General features: G+C 45.4%; 1 protein-coding gene across 1 annotated transcript in view; it reads right to left on the bottom strand.

The window, feature by feature from the left end:
- Positions 1 to 15,654, bottom strand: part of LOC309568756 (nicotinamide N-methyltransferase-like) — a 42,401-nt gene extending 26,747 nt beyond the window's left edge. Inside the window, exon 1 of the mRNA XM_082274527.1 lies at positions 15,432 to 15,654. Within this exon, the coding sequence (XP_082130653.1) occupies positions 15,432 to 15,582 (151 nt within the window). The 5' untranslated portion in view covers positions 15,583 to 15,654. The remainder of the gene's footprint in view (positions 1 to 15,431) is intronic.
- Positions 15,655 to 20,380: the final 4,726 nt, after the last annotated feature.

Consider the following 20,380-nt stretch of genomic DNA (forward strand, 5'->3'; position numbering starts at 1 on the left):
CAGGCCATGACAGGGTCCAGATGTAGCACCCTACAAGGTAGGTGCTAGGTAAAGTGTAGTAGGCCTTGTTTGCTTATCAGCAGGGCCATGATTTTCAGCTAGGCTGTCATAGTTCCCAGGTGTGGCTACTGAGACTGGGGTGTCTCCCCACTGTGCTCAATGAGGGCTCTCATTGGGCAGTGGAAGAAACCCAGCCAATGGCACACCCAGGCTTGTATCTACCCCAGAAAGGCAGATTCTGCCGCCCAGCATTCTGGGAGTGGGTATAAGTTTGAGGGGGGCACATGATACAGCGTCTTTGGCGGGAAGCAGAGTCCCAGGAGGGAGAGTATGGCTGTCTCTCCTCCTGTAAAGAGGAATCAGGTGTCCCAGGCGGCTGGCCTGAGGGGACAGAGGGCTGAGCTGAGCTGCAGAAAGGATCCGGTGTGCTGAGGGGTCGAGTTTCAGGAAAGCATTCCCAGTTGTGAGTACTGCAAACTGCCCCTGGGGGTCTGCCTAGTGAGAGGGGACCACTCCAGGGAAGGTCAGAGGGATCCAGGAGCTAGCTAGCCGGTGCAGGAGCAAAAGGAAAGGGGGTGCCAGTGTTGACCCTGAAGAGTAAAAGGGGGGTGCCAGTGTGGACCCTGAAGAGTAAAGGGTGTACCAGCGGTTGGGCCCTGAAGTGTTAAGTGTACAGCGTGCAGTGTACAGCGTTGAGAGTAGCAGCAGAAGCAGTTCACAAAGACTACCTCAGTCAGGAAGGACTGGAGGAAGCAGTGTTTGACTTTTGAGATAGCCAGAGTGTCAGAAGTCAGTCTTCAGTACAGTGCTTGACTTTTGAGATAGCCAGAAGTGTCAGAAGTCACGCTCAAGTTCACAGACAGCCAGTCAGATTTACAAGCGCCAATGGGCGTTGACCGGCGTTAACCGGCATTCAGCCAGCGTCAAGGCAGCGCCAATAGGCATTTTTCTTCAAATGTCCCAACACCCCAAAAAATTTTTACACAGTGTTACGTGGAGGTTTAACACCCTGAATAAGAAGAATATCACATCTATGTTATTTCGGACACTCTAAGCACTTTATAAGGACGGAACACTAAGACTTTGAAATAAGTTCATCCACTTGTGTTTTTAAGCACTGAGCACTTTACTGTCACCTTATGAGTTTTATTGACTATCATTCACTCGCATGTATTGTTTTTAAGAGTTGGAGTATTTATTTATTTATATACACATATATCAACTTCTTAGACACTGGTGCACTTTATATGTATAATTTTTGAAGGAAGTTTTGATGAAGGATTAATTTGGAGTATTGAATTTACTGTATATTGAATATTTTGGAGTACACTTATATATTTGTAAATAACACACACATTTGGTTGAGCACTATCACAGGCATTGAACACATTAATTTGGAGTGTGCCCAATAACATGGAAACAAATTAGTTGTGCTACTTCTCTGAAGCGCGGTACCCCTCCCCCTCGAGTATTGCTACATATATATATATATATATATATATATATATATATATATATATATATATATATATATATATATATATACAGACAAATGTAAAACACTTTAAATCATTAACTAATCTGACTAGATACACCTGCTCATGGCAGACCAAGGCATCATTAAATGAACAGGTGATCAACTTTAGAGGGCAGTCCCCTGTTAGCCAAAACAGCTAAATCATATGAACTGGAGGAACTAGAGTACACATGAAACAATTGTAAGAATATTGAAATATTAAGATACCTTAAAAAAGTTCAACAAAAGCATTACGTTTCTTACCTACACACATACTCAGAGGGATGTTAATATATGGGGAAACAGTATATGCTAGCATAAACAAACGTGGATAAAAAAATTGTTATATATGATACATCCACTTAAATAACAATGTAACTAATGGCTCCACATTTTTCCCGACCAATATAACTGGTTGAGAGCATTCATACTCAATTGCAACAAGCCTATCAGCATATTCTGCCAGAGCAGAAGACCCCTGATGTGGAAGTTGGGAAGGTGTGGAAGCTCGGCACTGAAGAGAGAGTATTGCAACCTGGTGAAATCACCTGCTTGAGAGCCACTGTCAAGCTGACCTGGGATCAGCCTGGGCCCTTTGTTGTCCTTGAAACCAATTCTCAGGAAGAAGACGCTGGGGTTGAGGTGATTTCCGAAATAATCTTTACCAAGGCACTGAATGGAAGTTGTGGGAGGATACCTATCAGCGTGAGGAATATCACTGAATCCCCAATCAGACTGAAACCCCGGATGCTACTTGGGCAGGTGAACGCAGCAACCCCAGTGGGAGCAGCTGGTATAGTGGGGGGAGACTCAAGAGAAGTGAGTGAAGATGAATTTTTCCCTCATGACTCCCCACTGTCCACAGAATGGAAGGAGAGGGTTAAGGAGAGACTCTCGCAATGGAAGAAGCTGTTTTCAAAGAGTGACTATGATGTGGGCTGTGCTAAGAGCACTCAACATAGAATTTGACTCAGCAAAGATAAACCCTTCTGGGAGAGAGCCCAAAGAATTCCTTTGAGCAACTTGGAGTATCTTCGAGAACAACTGGCCAAGTTGAAGTGGACAGGTGTTATTAGAAAGTCCTTATGCCTCTCCAATAGTTGTAGTGCGAAAGAAAAATGAAACCCTCCACATGTGTATCAGCTATCTTACCCTCAATCAGAGGACGATCCCAGGTCAATACACCACTCCATTAATTGAAGATGCCCGTCTGTCAGGAGCTAAATGGTTCAGTGTGCTACACCTGAAGAGTGGGTATTACCAAATACCCATGCACCCGAAGATCGGGAAAAGACTGCCTTCATTTGCCCTCCTGGGGTTTTTAGAATTTAATAGGATGCCACAGGGTCTGTCAGGAGCTCCAGCCACCTTCCAGGGTTTGATGGAGCGTATAGTGGGAGACAGTGGCGGCTGGTGCTCAAAATTTTTTGGGGGGGGTGCAAACAGAAAAATGTAATAGGCATTGCTTTGCTGCAAAAAACGCTGTAAAAATTGCGTGACAGGTCGCAAAAGTGTGAAAGGGGCTTTCAGTAATTAAGGTATAGTGTGCCCCCTTTCAATGCAGAGTGACCAGCGTGCCCCCTTTCAATGCAGAGAGACCAGCGTGCCCCCTTTCAATGCAGAGAGACCAGCGTGCCCCCTTTCAATGCACAGTGACCAGTGTTCCCCCTTTCAATGCACAGTGACCAGCGTGCCCCCTTCAATGCAGTGACCAGTGTACTGTACATGCCCCCTTTCAATGCAGTGACCAGCATACATGCCCCTTTCAATGCAGTGACCAGCGTACATGCCCCCTTCAATGCAGTGACCAGCATACATGCCCCCTTTCAATGCAGTGACCAGCGTACATGCCCCCTTTAATGCAGTAACCAGCATACATGCCCCCTTTCAATGCAGTGACCAGCGTGCATGCCCCCTTCAATGCAGTGACCAGCATACATGCCCCCTTTCAATGCAGTGACCAGCGTACATGCCCCCTTTCAATGCAGTGACCAGCGTAAATGCCCCCTTTCAATGCAGTGACCAGCGTACATGCCCCCTTTCAATGCAGTGACCAGCATACATGCCCCCTTTCAATGCAGAGACCAGCGTACATGCCCCCTTTCAATGCAGTGACCAGCATACATGCCCCCTTCAATGCAGTGACCAGCGTACATGCCCCCTTTCAATGCAGTGACCAGCGTACATGCCCCCTTCAATGCAGAGACCAGCGTGCGTGCGTGCCCCCTTCAATGCAGTGTGGGCCCCCCCCCCGAGACCAGTGCACTTACCTGGAGCCCTGGAGCAGCCGCGGCGGCGGCTTCTCTTCAGTCCCAGCAGTGGCTTCTCCTCACTGAGTCCCCCAGCGGCGCGTCTCCACTCTCCTCGAGTCCTCCCGCTCCCGCCTCCTCCTCGGCCAATGGCATGGGGTTTGCCTTGCGGCCAATCCGGAAGCTGGTATTAAACAGGCTTCCTGATTGGCAAGGAGGAGGATCAGTGTGACAATAGCAAATTTTCATTCGCTATTGTCACACAATGGGTGGGCTCGGGGCGCAGAGCAGTGCGCCCCGGGACCACCCTTTGCATCACCCTATTAGAGCCTCTGGCTCTAATCAGGTGATTTAAAAAAACAAAAAAACATAAAGCTCCATGCGTCCGGCGCCCCCTGCATGCAGATTAGGGGGCCGGACGCATGGATGGGGGGGCAGCGCCCCTGCGCCCTCAATACACCAGCCGCCATTGGTGGGAGACATGAACTTGTTTGAGGTTTTAGTGTACTTAGACAATATCATCGTATTTAGGAGAACTCTGGAAGAACATAAAGAGAGACTCGAGAAGGTGTTGTGGAGGCTGCATGAGGAGGGTTTGAAATTGTCCCTTGAAAAATGCCAGTTTTACCAATCCTCTCTCATGTACTTGGGACATGTCGTCTCCGCTGAAGGAGTCGATACGGACCCCAACAAGGGTCCCAGGAATGTTATTGAACTGAGATCCTTTCTGGGGTTTTGTTCCTACTATCGAAGATTCGTAGAGGGATTCACTAAAGTTGCTTCTCCTCTCACTGAATTACTGAAGATCAATGAGGGAGACACAGAGATGCCCAATTCAATGAAACCCAACAAGGGTCCTCGTAGGCCTTGGGAACCCATCTGTGACCAATGGACAGATCAGTGTGAGCATGCATTTAAACAGCTGAAAGAGTGTCTAACCAACACACCAGTGTTAGCATATGCCAACCCCTCAAAGCCCTATGAACTACATGTAGACGCCAGCAGAGCAAGAATACGGTGGGCACCTACGACCTATCGCTTTTATGAGTGGAAGTCTAACTCCAGCTGAAAGGAACTATCCTACCCACAAATTGGAGTTTCTGGCTTTGAAGTGGGCTGTGGTAGATAAGCTGAAAGACTATCTATATGGAGCAGAATTCGTGGTAAAGACTGATAAAAAGCCACTGACCAATGTCCTCACCACTGCTAGGTTGGATGCTACCAGACATTGATGGCTGGCTGCCCTATCTGGATTTCGATTCAGCTTGAAGTACCGCCCAGGGGTCAGCAATAAAGATGCAGATGCTCTCTCCAGGGGACATTATCGTACTGAGGAAGCTGAGCAAGAGTGGACCCAGCTCTCCGCTGAAGAGGTGCAGGCTTTAGGTCAGGGCACTAAGCATCAAGCAAGGGGCACAGTGGGCACTGAAGTAGTGGGAGTTGCAGTCACTGGGGTTCCCCAGTATTACTGTAACCTGTCAAGGACTGTCAGTGAAGGCCTGCCAAGACTATCAAAGAGGGATCTGCATGAGGAGTAAAGGAAAGACCCACTCTGTGGTTTAACGAAGAAGTCATTAGAAGCTGATAATGCAGACATCCTCTTGACAAATGGCACTAAGGTTGCACGGGTAGTCCAGAAAGAAATCGGTTGCAGTTGAAGGATGGAGTGGTCTACCGAAGGGGCCCCTCAGACCACCTTGACGACCGGTGGCAATTGTTCCTACCAGAAAAGTATTGAGAGCTAGTACTAAGATCGCTGCTTGATGAGGTCCTGGTCGAAATTTTTTTTGGCACTATTGCCTACCCCAGCGAATACACTCAAATCAGGGTAGAGACTTTGAGAGCAAGCTCATCAACAAGTTACTAAACCTGTTAGGGATACAAAAGTCAAGAACTACGCCTTATCACCCCCAAGGAGATCCCAAACTTGAACGATTCAATCGGACCCTTCTGAACATGCTTGGCACCCTCTCAAGTGAGAAGCAACAGTAGAGTTGACACATTGCCGCAATGGTGCATGCATACAACAGCACTGAGAATGACGCTACCGGTTATTCGCCATACCTACTAATGTTTGGCAGGGAAGACCGACTACAGGTTGATTTAGCTTTTGGCACTTCGGTTGACCATACAACCACTGCCACTCACCAAGGATATCTAGAACGTTTAAAGAGTAACTGATGTAGCACCCTCCTAGGTAGGTGCTAGTTAGGGATCATAGTTGGCTCAGCCTGCTTATCAGGGGAGCAGCAGGTAAACTATAGTTTGCTCCATCTGCTTATCAGGGGAGCTGATCAGTAGTTAGGCCTGTTGCATGTATCCATGTGTGATTCGCTTGGTCTGAGGGAGTATCCCCACTGTGTCCAATAGGGGAGCCTGTTGGACAGTGGAAGAAACCCAGCCAGTGACACACAGGCTTTGTAACTGTCCCAGAGGATTGGCACAGACAGTGGTGCATCCTGGGATACATTTTAAAAGCCAAGGGCACATGTGACAGGGTGTCTTTGGGCGGGAAGCCAGGTCCCAGGAGGAGGGTGACGGCTGTCTCTCCTCCTGTCTGTATGGAAGGTGGTCACAGGCGGTCGGCCTAGTGAACCAGACGTGTGGTGCTGAGCCAGGAGGTCTAGTGGATGCTGACAAGCGGAGCTGAAGGCAGAGCAACCCAGGGAAAAACAGTGTCCGTGAGTAGCGGGAAGCTTGCTGGGGTCTGCCCAGGACGGGGACCACTCCAGGGAGAGTCAGCGGACAGGATCGAGCACACACAGCAAATGAGAAAGTGGGTGCCATGTTAGGACCCTGAAGAGAAATTATATCAGGATCATATTCTTTATTTTCACTTCAGTGGCAAGGTGAAGCAGCGGCCTTGCCGCACACACTGCAGCTAGTTGTCCTTAGAATTTGTGCATAGTTCATAGTTGGAGTATCCCATTCATCCCTTCTCCCATCCCAGTTCAAAATAAAACACAAAAACCAAATCCCCTGGACTGTTCATTGTCTGAGCCAAGCATTAAAGTGATACGTTTTACAGACTGTTGCTATGGGTAACCCAGGGGAATCCAATCTCAGCAGCTCCCTAGGGGGCATTGCTACACTTAGAAGCTGCTTATGGGAAAGCTTTGGAATCATCAGCTGTATTGCGAAAGAGAAACAAGAAAAATTTTTACCTCAAAGTAAGAGTGCAGACTTGCAGCCAGGGGACCGAGTGTTTTTGAGAAATTTAGGAGTCCCAGGAAAACACAAGCTAGCTGATAGATGGAAATCCCAGCCCTTCATAGTTTTGTAAACAACTGCTGGGATTGCCAGTCTATAAAACAGGCCAGAAGGAAAGGCAGGGCCTATAAAAGCGTGGCACCGAAACCATTTGCTATCCATCACAGATGCGGTTCGGGTCCCTTCTCCCAACCAATTCACTCCTACACGAGACACCAGTAGGTCTCAGCCTCAAAGCTCACCCCAGGGTTCCACTTTACAAACTGATGAAGAAGAGAGCGAAGATGAAGAGGAAATGGACTTTGAATGGCCACCGTTCTCTCTTCCCACCAGAGTGGATGCACCTGATTCAAATATTGACTCAACGACTGCTGATCCAGAACCAATGATGGATCTTCCCAGAGCCAAAAGAAAAACGGTCCATCAGATCACCAAAGAGACTAACGTATGATGTGCTGGGCGAGAACTCAGAGGAAGTTATTCATTCAAGTCAACTGACTCTTGATGAGCCAGTCCCCTCACTGCTATTTGTGTGAGGGGTAAAAATACCTCACTCTCTGACACCTCTGGGTGGGTCACCTCTGAATTAGTGATGGGCCAAATACCCCCCTGTTTGGTTCGCACCAGAACATCTCGAACAGGGAAAAAGTTCTAGCGAACACTCGAACTCTATTATAATCTATGGGACACGAACATGAAAAATCAAAAGTCCTCATTTTAAAGGCTTATAAGCAAGTTATTGCCATAAAAAGTGTATGGGGACCTGGGTACTGCCCTGGGGGACATACATCAATATTAGTAAAATGTATAAAAGGAAAGGGGTAAGAATGTACAAGTTATTAAGCTGAGAAAAAAGAGACCAACATAACCTGTACCAGAGATCAAAAGCAGGGTTTCCAGCACATTGACTGCGACTCTGCAAGACATAAACATTATAATTTAGTTTCTTATGGTGCACGCGGAAGGACGCTCCCCCAAGCCACCCCAACGGGATCACTTTTCCACCAAGCGGAGCGCCCGAACCGCAATGCAATTATTACTGTTAATCAACATGACAAATTATAAAACAAACCATTCACTTAGAAAAGGACATAAACGCCTCCCAGAGGCTCCACCTGTCCCTAAACTGTTTATAGTTGTGTGTGGAACACGTCAGTATCTTTTCATATTCGTATGACTCCTTCACTATTTGGAGCACTTCTTGGCGCGATGGAGGAACAGTGTCCTTCCATCTACGTGCTATTGTCAGTCTTGCAGCGTATAAGATATGTTGAACGACTACTCTATGTGAGGGGGGGTACCAATCCATCCTAATGCCCAGTATCGCCTGTTCCACCCGAAGTTTGTTAAAGATGCCCGTTATGTCAGCTATCATGCGGTGCAGTGAAGCCCAGAAACTTCGCAAGGACAGACAAGACCATAGCATGTGCATGAGCATTCCAACTTGACCGCAGCCCCTCCAACAAAGGTTGGAGGTGCCAGGGTGAAATTTAGCAATGGTGTATGGAGTTCTATACCAGCGGAGGTGCAGTTTGTGGGAGCCCTCCCACAACGTAGAGCATTTTGTAAGAGTAAAGTTAAGTCGGATCGCCTTCGTCCACTGTGCCTCGGTGAAAGTCTGTTGAACGTCCCGTTCCCATTTCAAGTGCGAGGAAGACTTTGCAAAGACTGCTCTATCGCGAATAGCATTGTAAAAGAGACTAATACCTCGGCTGGACGTAGTGGCAAAACAATACTTATATATTTGTTCCGGTAAGGCAATTTGTACTGTCGGCAGGGAGGTCAGAATGTGCGTCAGTCGTTTGTAGGTCAAAAATTCAAAGACTGCTCTATCGCGAATAGCATTGTAAAAGAGACTAATACCTCGGCTGGACGTAGTGGCAAAACAATACTTATATATTTGTTCCGGTAAGGCAATTTGTACTGTCGGCAGGGAGGTCAGAATGTGCGTCAGTCGTTTGTAGGTCAAAAATTCCCGTTCGAAGTTAGGGAACAATTGACATATATCTTTAAAAGCAAGGATTTTGGACCCCCTGTATAAGTCAGTCAAGTAAACCAAATTGTATTGTTTCCAATGCGTTACCCGTAAGTCAGGGGATATGGTGCTCATTGCAGACAATGAAATAGGTACAGATTGCATTTTGCCCGCCTTCGACATAGCACCTCAAAAGTAATGCCAAGCCGAAAGCGTAGCTGAGACTGTGGGGTGAGAGCCATATGAACATCTGAGATGTATCTGGGTTAGAACAATAGCGTCAATTAAAGACTCAACAGCTGGGACTTGGCAGATGGAAACCATTGCCGGGATTGGGACAGTATAGCCGCCATATGGTAATCTTTCATGTCAGGAACCCCCATGCCACCCGCCAAGACCTGCTTGGTAAGGGTTTTATGAGAGGTTCTAGGTCTACCCCCATCCCAGAGGTAGGTGCTTAAAAGTTTCTGTAAAGACTTGTAGAAAGCATTAGGGACCACGATTGATAGGGCCCTGAAAATATATAAGATCTTAGGTAAAATTAGCATCTTAAATGACGATTGTCATTAATGTTTACACAAATCAAATATATGGGGTCCGTAGTAGTTTGATTACGGTTCCGCAAGAATAAGATCAATTAGCGATGGTAACGGCTACAACAAAATGGCCGCGGCGCAAAGGATCAATGGGGTTGCCTAGTTACCAAACGGTATATAAGCGGGAGTGAGACGTAGTGACGCAGCTCCTGATGACGTCAAAGCTGACGTTGGGATGGACCGTGCGTCATTGCGTCACTTCCGCTAGTGTGGTTCCGAGGCTTGGAACGCACAGTAATCCGGACATCCGGCCTGTACGCTCACCGAGCGGGATTGCGGCTTTTCACAAACTACACTGTAAGTGGATATTTTTTTCATTAAATTTTATCTGAAAATACTACGCTATGGTCGGTCTATTTTACTCTATGTGGGGCACCATCTGAGCAAAATCCGGGATACCAGGAAGGAACCAAGGGGTTAGCGTGGAGGAATCCATTTAACCTGGACCAGATCATAGGCAAGGAAAGACCCATAGAGGGATACCGTAGGATCCGCAGGACCACCTATACTGCTGTGCAGAGCCTGCTATCCCTTCTCAGGGGAAAGCGTTGTGGTGAGTGCATTTCTTATAGGTGCACTGGACCACCGCACTGTGCACAGCTATGTAAGGATTAAGAGCTCAAGAATATCACATCACTTACCCTTTTGGCTTCTTTATATTTGGGATACTAGCTTCACCTAGACTACTACTTAGACTTTTCATTGTACTTAATGGCGGCCAGTAGAACATTGGGATTTTGCAATATATTTGATCCGATTTGTGCCATACCTGTTCACTTATTTATTTATAATTATATATTATTTATTATACCTATTTATTATATTCTGCACTTTTGGGGATATCTGTTCTTCACATTGTCACTGCAGCACTTTATATTTATCTGTTATTCCACTTGTTCAGCTTCTATATGAATTTTGGTTTTATATATTGATTCACACATTGTATCTCATTTACCTGGCACATTGAGCACTATGGCACTTTAATTAAGCTGAGCATTTAAAATATTTATTATAATATTCATTATTTTACACAGTATATTTATTTTGTCACTAAGCACTTTATATTTCTATTGTATATTCGTAGCTGTGTAAAAGTATATATATATATATATATATGATGTTTTTGATGACACCATATTTCTAACACCATCACAAACATATTTTTAGTACTTTAGTATATCACATCGGAAGTAGCGCCCATACCCTATAAACATCCTTATCTAAACTACGGTCACCCTGACATGGCAGAGTGGGGTCACCCTGGCATGGCAGAGCCAGGTCACCCTAAACTCCGGTCACCCTGACATGACAGAGTGGGGTCACCCTGGCATGGCAGAGTCAGGTCACCCTAAACTCCGGCCACCCTGACATGACAGAGTGGGGTCACCCTGGCATGGCAGAGTCAGGTCACCCTAAACTACGGTCACCCTGACATGGCAGAGTGGGGTCACCATGTGCTTCCTGTAAGGGGATGTGGTATTTTGCACAATAGCTGACTAGCAAGCACGTATACCTGCTGTAGATATATCAGCAGTGCAACGTGCTCACTAGACGGAACCCTGACACTTAAAAGTATCCCTAGAAAAACTAGATTATTGAATCTAACTATAGTGGTATATAGTACCCTAACTACACTGCATATCCCTTTCCTCACACTAAAAGAACAGCTCCATACAGCAGAAGATATTTGCAAAATGACACTGGAGCTTTACAAGCAATGCAGCAAACGTTGTAACAAAGCAGGAGAAACACAAATGCTTCCACTCTCTTCAAAAGCCTCTGTATCACAGTGCTAGAGGTTAGGTGGGGCTATGTTATATACTGTGGGGCATATTCACTCCTGATTGGCCTCTGGTCCCTGTAGTCACTCCAATCACGTTCCTAGCAGACTCCTGCCCCCTCATTGGCTTTTACTGACATTTCTGGGCCAATCACGGGCTTTTAAAGCCCACTTCCTGTCCCATTGCATTTTGGGCGGTTCTGGTGACCGACTTCCGAACTTTTACCGTTCGATCATCCCTACTTATCAGTGCCGCCTCTTTACTGCCCGTCAGTGCAGCATATCAGTGTGGCCTCATCAGTGGTCACCAGTGCAGCCTTATCAGTGCCCATTAGTACAGCCTTATGTCACGGGTTTAGTAAGATTACTCTTTTAAGATATTTGGACTTGTGTTTGCTGCCACTCATTGTAATTATAGGATTATTTCACTTATTTGTATAATAAATAGGAAGTCCATAGTCATTATACAAATAATGAAATATTTTTTTGCTGCCCCCCTGCAAAGTGCCGCCCAAGGCCTGGGCCTTGTTAGCCTAGGCCAGGATACAGCACTGATGAGAGCAGCTTGACTTCTACAAGTACAGATGCAGCAAGCAAGGGCTATAAAATTGTGTATTTTAGCCCAAAAAGGGTGTTTTTGAAAACCCAGAAAATTATAGCTATATATAGCTTAAAATGCGCACTGAATAATGCGACAGAGCCCCAAGATGGAGGGTATTGCCAGAAATGGGTGTTTTTCAAACCCTGAAAATGATTGCAGTATTTTAAGCTTGTTTTTATCACACATGCAGCAAGCAAGGGCTGTAAAATTGTGTATTTTGCCCAAAAAGGGAGTTTTTTTTACTAACACAATATGACAGCAGCTTGAATTCTACACGTACAGATGCAGCAAGCAAGGGCTATAAAATTGTGGATTTTAGCTCAAAAAGGGTGTTTTTAAAAACCCAGAAAATTATAACTATATATAGCTTACAATGCACACTGAATATGCTGGTGCACTGAGCTTGCATAAAATGCCCCCCCCCCCCCCCCCCCGCCGCCCACCTAACTAACAGACGGATAAAAGTATTTTTTCTTTGTCACTGGGATCAGGGCAGGGTAAAAAGATTGTGCACTGCACCCACAAAACAAAATCTATGTAGATCACTGTGAGTTCTGATTAACCACCTCCTATCCGTGCTGTAGCCAAAGTACGGCTGCAGCGCGGACTCACATTTTCGGGAGGCCGTCTTTAAACGGCCTCCCAGACACAGGCTCCCCGCGCGCTCCCGCGAGCGTGCATCGGGGAAAATCTGTGTCGGCCGTGTCCCTTGGACACAGCCGATCACAGATCATGGTGAATGGCCAAGGCCAATCACAGCGGCCATTCACCACGTGATCGGACCGTCCAATGAGAGATGATCTCATATGTAAACATATGAGATCATCTCTCATCGCCAGCGCTCCTTCCTCACACGGAGACTGCAGTGTGAGGAAGGAGAGAGCCGATCAAGCCGGACAAAGGGGACAAAGAAAAATGTAATCAGGGCACTGATCACCAGTGCCCTGATTACACAAGGTACACAAAATACACGCAGTGCCCACCATCAATGCCCACAGTGCCCGCCATCAGTGCCCACAATCAGTGCCCATAGTGCTGCCAGTCAGTGCCCATCAGTGCCTGCTCATCTAGGCACTGATGAGCACTGACTGGCAGCACTATCGGCACTGAGTGTGGGCACTGATGGTGCTGCCCATCAGTGCTCATCAGTGCCGCCCATCGGTGCTCATCAGTGCCACCCGCCAGTGTCCATCAGTGCCGCCCGCCAGTGCCCATCAGTGCCGCCCGCCAGTGCCGCCTCTCAGTGCCCAGCAGTGCCACCTCTCAGTTCCCAGCAGTGCCACCTCTCAGTGCCCAGCAGTGCCACCTCTCAGTGCTCATCAGTGCCGCCTATCAGTGCTCATCAGTGCGGCCTATTAGTACCTCCTCATCAGTGCCACCTCATCAGTGCCCATAAGTGCCACCTCATCAGTGCCCATAAGTGCCACCTCATCAGTGCCCATCAGTGCAGCCTATCAGTGCCCATCAGTGCCGCCTCATCAGCGCACATCAGTGAAGGAGAAAAATGTATTTATTTTCAAAATTTACTTGCAGAAAATAAGAAAAACTTTTTTTTTTCAAAATTTTCTGTCTTTTTTTTTTTTTGTAAAAAATAAAAAACCCAGGGATGATTAAATACCACCAAAAGAAAGCTCTATTTGTGTGAAAAAAATGATAAAAATTTCATATGGGTACAGTGTAGCATGACCGCGCAATTGTCATTCAAAGTGTGAGAACACTGAAAGTTAAAAATTGGTCTGGATGGGAAGGGGGTTTAAGTGCACAGAAGGCAAGTGGTTAAAGATTCTGTCCTCCTCCTATTCTCTCCCTCAAAGCAGCAGCCGCAGCCTTGCCCTAGTACACATCAAAATCTATGTAAATCACTGAGTTGAAGTTCTGATTAAAGAATAATGAATATGATTCTGTCCTCCTCCTATCCTCTCCCTCAAAGCAGCAGCCGCAGCCTTTCCCTAGTACACAACAAAATCTATGTAGATCACTGAGTTGAAGTTCTGATTTAAGAATAATGAGTGTGATTCTGTCCTCCTCCTATTATCTCCCTCAAACCAGCACCCTTGCCCTACACTAGATAGAGCAGAGTGACGTGCGGCGCTATGTGACTCCAGCTTATATAGAGGCTGGATCACATGCTGCACTGGCCAATCACAGCCATGCCATTAGTAGGCATGGCTGTGATGGATTCTAAGGGCACATCAGTTAAACGCTTGTGGATTGGCTGCCCTGCATCTTTTTTTAATGCGTCATTAAATTGCCGAACACCGAACTCGATAACGAACATACAGTAAGATGTTCGGGTCCGGGTACCAAAAACCCTAAAGTCCGGTACGAACCCGAACTTTACAGGTTCGCTCAACACTATTCATGAGCAAAGGGCATTTCTGGTTTACTGGAATAGCATGTGTCCAGCAAAGTCTGGAAGTGGAAGCCGTGTACATGGTAGAGTTTATGAGAGCCGGGCTCCATCCTGTAATGTTGTTATCTCTACTACAGCAATCTTCCAGTGTGTCTCCTATCTTCTGATGTGTGGGATAAATTCAACTTTTTAAATATTAATACGACTTCATTAGAATGTCACCCAATATTTATACAATGTGACTCAAGTCATCATGCTTTGATAGCAGAGATTCAGGTGACTGCCTTGTGATCAGCCACCAAAGTAAAGTCACTTTTTTTTTGTTGCTAGTTTTGGGAGTAGAAAAGACTTGATCCTCTCTTAGACAAATTACTACATTACAAGTATAAAAAAATGTTTTGTGTACCCAAAATGTCTTTTGTGTTTTGCTTATGTAGCCAAGTCCTGGACTACAGAAACAAGGAGAAGGAGACAGTGGGCTCCATTCACAAAGCAGTATCTACCATTTTAGGAAATGCAGTAAAATAGTGATCCGCATTTTTCAAAATGTTTTTGTCACTCAAGAAAAAAAGCTTCTAAAATACCGCATGCAGTGTTTTGTTGTGTTATGCAGTATTTTTGGAGAAAAACACATCCAGAATTCTCTGTGAGGCTCTTAGGACATAGCCTGTGCCTACAATAACGCTATGATCTATCTAATTTGAGCAATGTCTTGGATTAATCATTACCAGTTAACACAGAAGGATTTAAAATATAAAGAAACGTTTATTGAACCTCTAAGGTCACATAGACAAACCACAATTGGCAATAAAACAATGAGGTTGTAACTGGTCGGATCAATGGATAACAATATGTTAAAAACACCCAACTGCCCCAAGCACAATCCGGTGGCTGTGTCAGCCTACTTGCCCACAGATGGAAATGTTGGGGAATAATCCTTGGCTGTGGGAAAGTTCACTGCAAATGATGCCGTCTGTAAGGAACTGCTGATGGAATAGGTTGTGATGGCCCTTGGCTACTGTTTTTTCAACCTCTGTTTCAGTCGTATTTACTTGTACAAGACCGTTCTGCAAATCAATAGTTATGCATAATTTCTCCTAATATATACTTCCTGCACACATAATTTATTATTCAAAAAGAGCTTTACCTACCTGAGGAAAATGCATTGTGAAATTTCTCCATAGGATACTTCAAAGCTTCATGAGCAAAGGGCATTTCTGGTTTACTGGAATAGCATGTGTCCAGCAAAGTCCGGGAGTGGAAGCCGTGTACATGGTAGAGTTTATGAGAGATGGGCTCCATCCTGTAATATTGTTATCTCTACTACAGCAATCTTCCAGTGTGTATCCTATCTTCTGATGTGTGGGATAAATTCAACTTTTTAAATATTAATATGACTTCATTTGAATGTCCCCCAATATTTATACAATGTGACTCAAGTCATCATGCTTTGATAGCAGAGATTCAGGTGACTGCATTGTGATCAGTCAACAAAGTAAAGTCACTTTTTTTTTTTTGCTAGTTTTGGGAGTAGAAAGGACTTGATCCTCTCTTAGACAAATTACTACATTACAAGTATGAAACATTTTTTTTCTGTGCCCAAAATGTCTTGTGTGTTTTGCTTATGTAGCCAAGTCCTGGACTACAGAAACAAGGAGAAGGAGACAGTGGGCTCCATTCACAAAGCAGTATCTACCGTTTTAGGAAATGCAGTAAAATAGTGCTCCGCATTTTTCAAAAATGTTTTTGTCACTCAAGAAAAAAAGCTTCTAAAATACAGCATGCAGTGTTTTGTCGTGTTTTGCAAGATTTTTGGAGAAAAACACATCCAGAATTCTCTGTGAGGCTCTTGGGACATAGCCTGTGCCTACAATAACACTATGATCTATCTAATTTGAGCAATGTCTTGGATGAATTATTACGTTAACACAGAAGGATTGAAAATATAAAGAAACGTTTATTGAACCTCTAAGGTCACATAGACAAACCACATGGTAGAGTTTATGAGAGCCGGGCTCCATCCTGTAATATTGTTATCGCTACTACAGCAATCTTCCAGTGTGTATCCTATCTTCTGATGTGTGTGTGTAGCGCTACCCCCGTAGGAGCTGCTGATTATATTTTTGGGTCTACGTTCTGCCTACCAACCCCCAGAATCGGCTCGAACCCTCCCTAGGTACAACTGACACGAAATGGGACTGTAACACCAAATGGCTACAGAAGAACACATTTCAGCATATATCACTTCAATAAGAAGTAATAACTTGTTATTACCTTTCTCCAGTCACAGTCCCTCCAGGTGACACAAGGTGCAACACACAGGCTTTATGCTTAACCAAGAATAGCTTTACTGAGCATAAAACAAAAGTAATGTACATTTGAATACAAGTTGACTCTGTAAAGTACTGCAAGAGTCAACTAAGAAAGATAAAGTTAGTGTCACAATAATAGACAATATGGTTAAGACAGCTATTCTGGTATACTTGTACAGTTAAATGATGGCTCGTGAGCTTTCCCCCCTTTAAGGCTACACCTTACACACGTCTAGTCTCTGTATCAGACAGGCAATGCCTGTCTGAGTCCCGCACACAGTTCCTTCCTTTGGCTCGGAATCTTCGCTAGCAATCGTTGGTGCACAGGTTATTTGTAATCCAAACGTATTGATAGGTAGTCAAAAGGGGTAGCAATAAAAGGCTACAATCACCCGCAATGTTACTGCGTAATTGGGCGTCTGAATCTTCCTAATGACGCATATATATATAGGCCCCAGGCGCCTTATGTACTTGTGTTTAAATGCTTAGTCTCCTGGGGAGGTACACTAGGCTGCGGGGTGTACTGTGTATTATTCAGAGTGTAGTTAGCACTGGCTACAGTCACTTTCTCCCTAACAAGAATCAATTTTGGGCAGGTACCCTTCTCACCAACAGGCCTTTTGCTCCAGGAACTCTCCACTGCTGTCTCAGTCTCCGGTCTGTGTCACCAGCCGCGTTAGTTGTTGGTGGTGGACGACTCCGGTCTCTGCAGAGCATCGATGGGACCTCCAGGAAGGCTCCTCTACTGAAGATCAAGCGCTCCACCTTTAATCACTATAGACCCAGGAGTTTTGGCCTAACATACAGCATCAGCCCACAGCGCTGGCTTCCTGCTTGGCCCAGAGTGTAGTCCCAAGGGAGCGCGCCTGACTCCTCCCTTCCTTTATAAAGCTTCCACCAGAAGACTGTGCGGTGAGGCATTGCACCCTGGTATCACAGCTGCCCCGTGGGTAGTGTAGTCTTTTCTTTTGCTAGAAATCACAGAGTGACTGCAGTGTAGCGGTTAAACCACTAGAGGGAGCTGAGTTCCTTCCCAATGTCAAACAGTCATCTTTATCTATATTGTATAATGGGGTGGGCAACTACATGGCAGATGAGGTTTAATGTTGAAAAATGTAAAGTAATACACTTGGGTGCCAGAAACCAGAAAGCAAGCTACTCACTGGGGGGGAACCTCTGGGTGAGTCTAGGATGGAAAAGAACCTGGGGGTACTGGTAGACAACAGGCTTGGCAGTGGCATGCAATGCCAAGCCGCTGCAAGCAACGCTAACAGAATACTGGGATGTATAAAAAAAGGGATTCACTCCAGAAATAAAGAGATTATTCTCCCTCTCTACAAGACTCTGGTCTGGCCACATCTGGAGTATGCAGTCCAGTTCTGGGCACCGGTCCTCAGGAAGGATGTGCTGGAACTGGAGAGAGTCCAGAGAAGGGCAACCAAAATAATTAGGGGAATGGAGGACATCAGCTATGAGGAAAGACTACAAGCACTGAACTTATTCTCTCTGGAGAAGAGACGATTGATGGGGGATATGACATGAATGTGCAAATACTGTACTAGCGACCCTAGCATAAGGAACAAACTATTCAGAGAAAGGGAATACAATAAGACACGTGGCCACTCACTAAAACTAGAGGAAAGGCGGTTTAACCTTAAAATACGTAGAGGGTTCTTCACTGTAAGAGCAGTAAGGATGTGGAATTCTCTTCCGCAAACAGTCGTATCAGCAGGGAGCATCGATAGTTTCAAAAACTATTAGATGGGCACCTTAAAGACCACAACATACAGGGGTATACAATGTACGGTTAACAAAAAACACACACACACACACACATCATAGGTTGAACTGGATGGACTGATGTCTTTTTTCAACCTCACAAACTATGTAACTATGTATAGGGGGAGCCCGCTACATGTGGGATAAATTCAACTTTTTAAATATTAATACGACTTCATTAGAATGTCACCCAATATTTATACAATGTGACTCAAGTCATCATGCTTTGATAGCAGAGATTCAGGTGACTGCATTGTTGTGATCAGCCAACAAAGTAAAGTCACTTTTTTTTTTTTGTGCTAGTTTTGGGAGTAGAAAAGACTCGATCCTCTCTTAAACAAATTACTACATTACAAGTATAAAACATTTTTTTCTGTGCCCAAAATGTCTTGTGTGTTTTGCTTATGTAGCCAACTCCTGCACTACAGAAAAAAGGAGAAGGAGACAGTGGGCTCCATTCACAAAGCAGTATCTACCGTTTTGAGGAATGCAGTAAAATAGTGCTCCACATTTTTCAAAAATGTTTTTGTCACTCACAAAAAAAAGCTTCTAAAATACCGCATGCAGTGTTTTGTTGTGTTTTGCAGTATTTTTGGAGAAAAACACATCCAGAATTCTCTGTGAGGCTCTTAGGACATAGCCTGTGCCTACAATAACACTATGATCTATCTAATTTGAGCAATGTCTTGGATGAATTATTACCAGTTAACACAGAAGGATTGAAAATATATAGAAACGTTTGTTGAACCTCTAAGGTCACATAGACAAACTACAATTAGCTATAAAAACAATGAGGTTGTAACTGGTCGGGTCAATGGATAACAATATGCTAAAAACACCCAACTGCCCCAAGCACAATCCGGTGGCTGTGTCAGCCTACTTGCCCACAGATGGAAATGTTGGGGAATAATCCTTGACTGTGGGAAAGTTCACTGCAAAAGAGGCTGTCTGTAAGGAACTGCTGATGGAATAGGTTGTGATTGCCCTTCGCTACTGTTGTGGCTGCCGCCCGTGGTGCTAATGGTGAAGTTAGTAGGAGGAAAAGCAGCAATATTGCACTCTGATGTGACTTGATAAGGCGAGCAAAACGCATCGTCATGGTAACTGACTGAAACACTGGGTTGTGTTCCACCTGGCAACCACCAAGAGCAGCCTTCCGTCTTCCAAAATGGCTCTGTGACATCATCTCCGGGCGCCTCACCCCAAGGCTGTGTCTCCACAGAGTGCAATATTGCGATTTTTCCTCCTACTAACTATCACCATCAGCACCACAGGGGGCAGCTGCAAGAGCAAAATTTTGACCCGAACACCCTGTGCGTTCAGCGGGTTGTTCGCCTGCTGAACGCACAGTCAATATGTTGCTAGAAGCGGTGCCGGGAAGCCGGCTGCTGCATCCTTAACAGCGAATGGGTCATCAGCTGTTAGCGGACTTCCTCGCTGACAGCTAAAAGAAAACAAAATTCCCCCCCATCCATACCAGCCCTTTATCCGAGCACACAGCCTGGCAGACTAGGAAATGAGCATACCAGGCCTTAAGCATACCAGACCACATGCCCTCAACATGGGAAGGGGGGTGCTCTGGGGCAGGGGGGCTTTTCTCCCCCCACTTCAAAGCACCTTGTCCCCATGTTGATGGGAACAAGGACATCTTCCTCGACAACCCTGGGCTGTGGGGTTCTCTGGGCAGGGGGCTTATTAGAATCTGGAAATTCCCCTTTACCAAGGGGCCCCCCAGATCCTGGTCCGCCCTATGTGAATGAGTATTGGGTACATTGTACCCCTACACATTCACCAAAAAAAGTGTCAAAAATAAATAAAAACAGTAGACAGGTTTTTGACAATTCATTAATTAAAAAAAATAAAAATACCAATATCCCCGATGTAGATCCACTGCCTGCCACCATCGCTGGACTTGAAAAAAGAAAAAAAATGCTCTGCTGTCAATGAAGGCTCATTGCATACTGCACGCTCTACCGTTTGACAGGGCGGGGTCACCTAGCAACGTCCCC

Source organism: Pelophylax lessonae (assembly GCF_965119305.1).
Source record: "Pelophylax lessonae genome assembly, chromosome: 12".
Taxonomy (NCBI): Eukaryota; Metazoa; Chordata; class Amphibia; order Anura; family Ranidae; genus Pelophylax; species Pelophylax lessonae.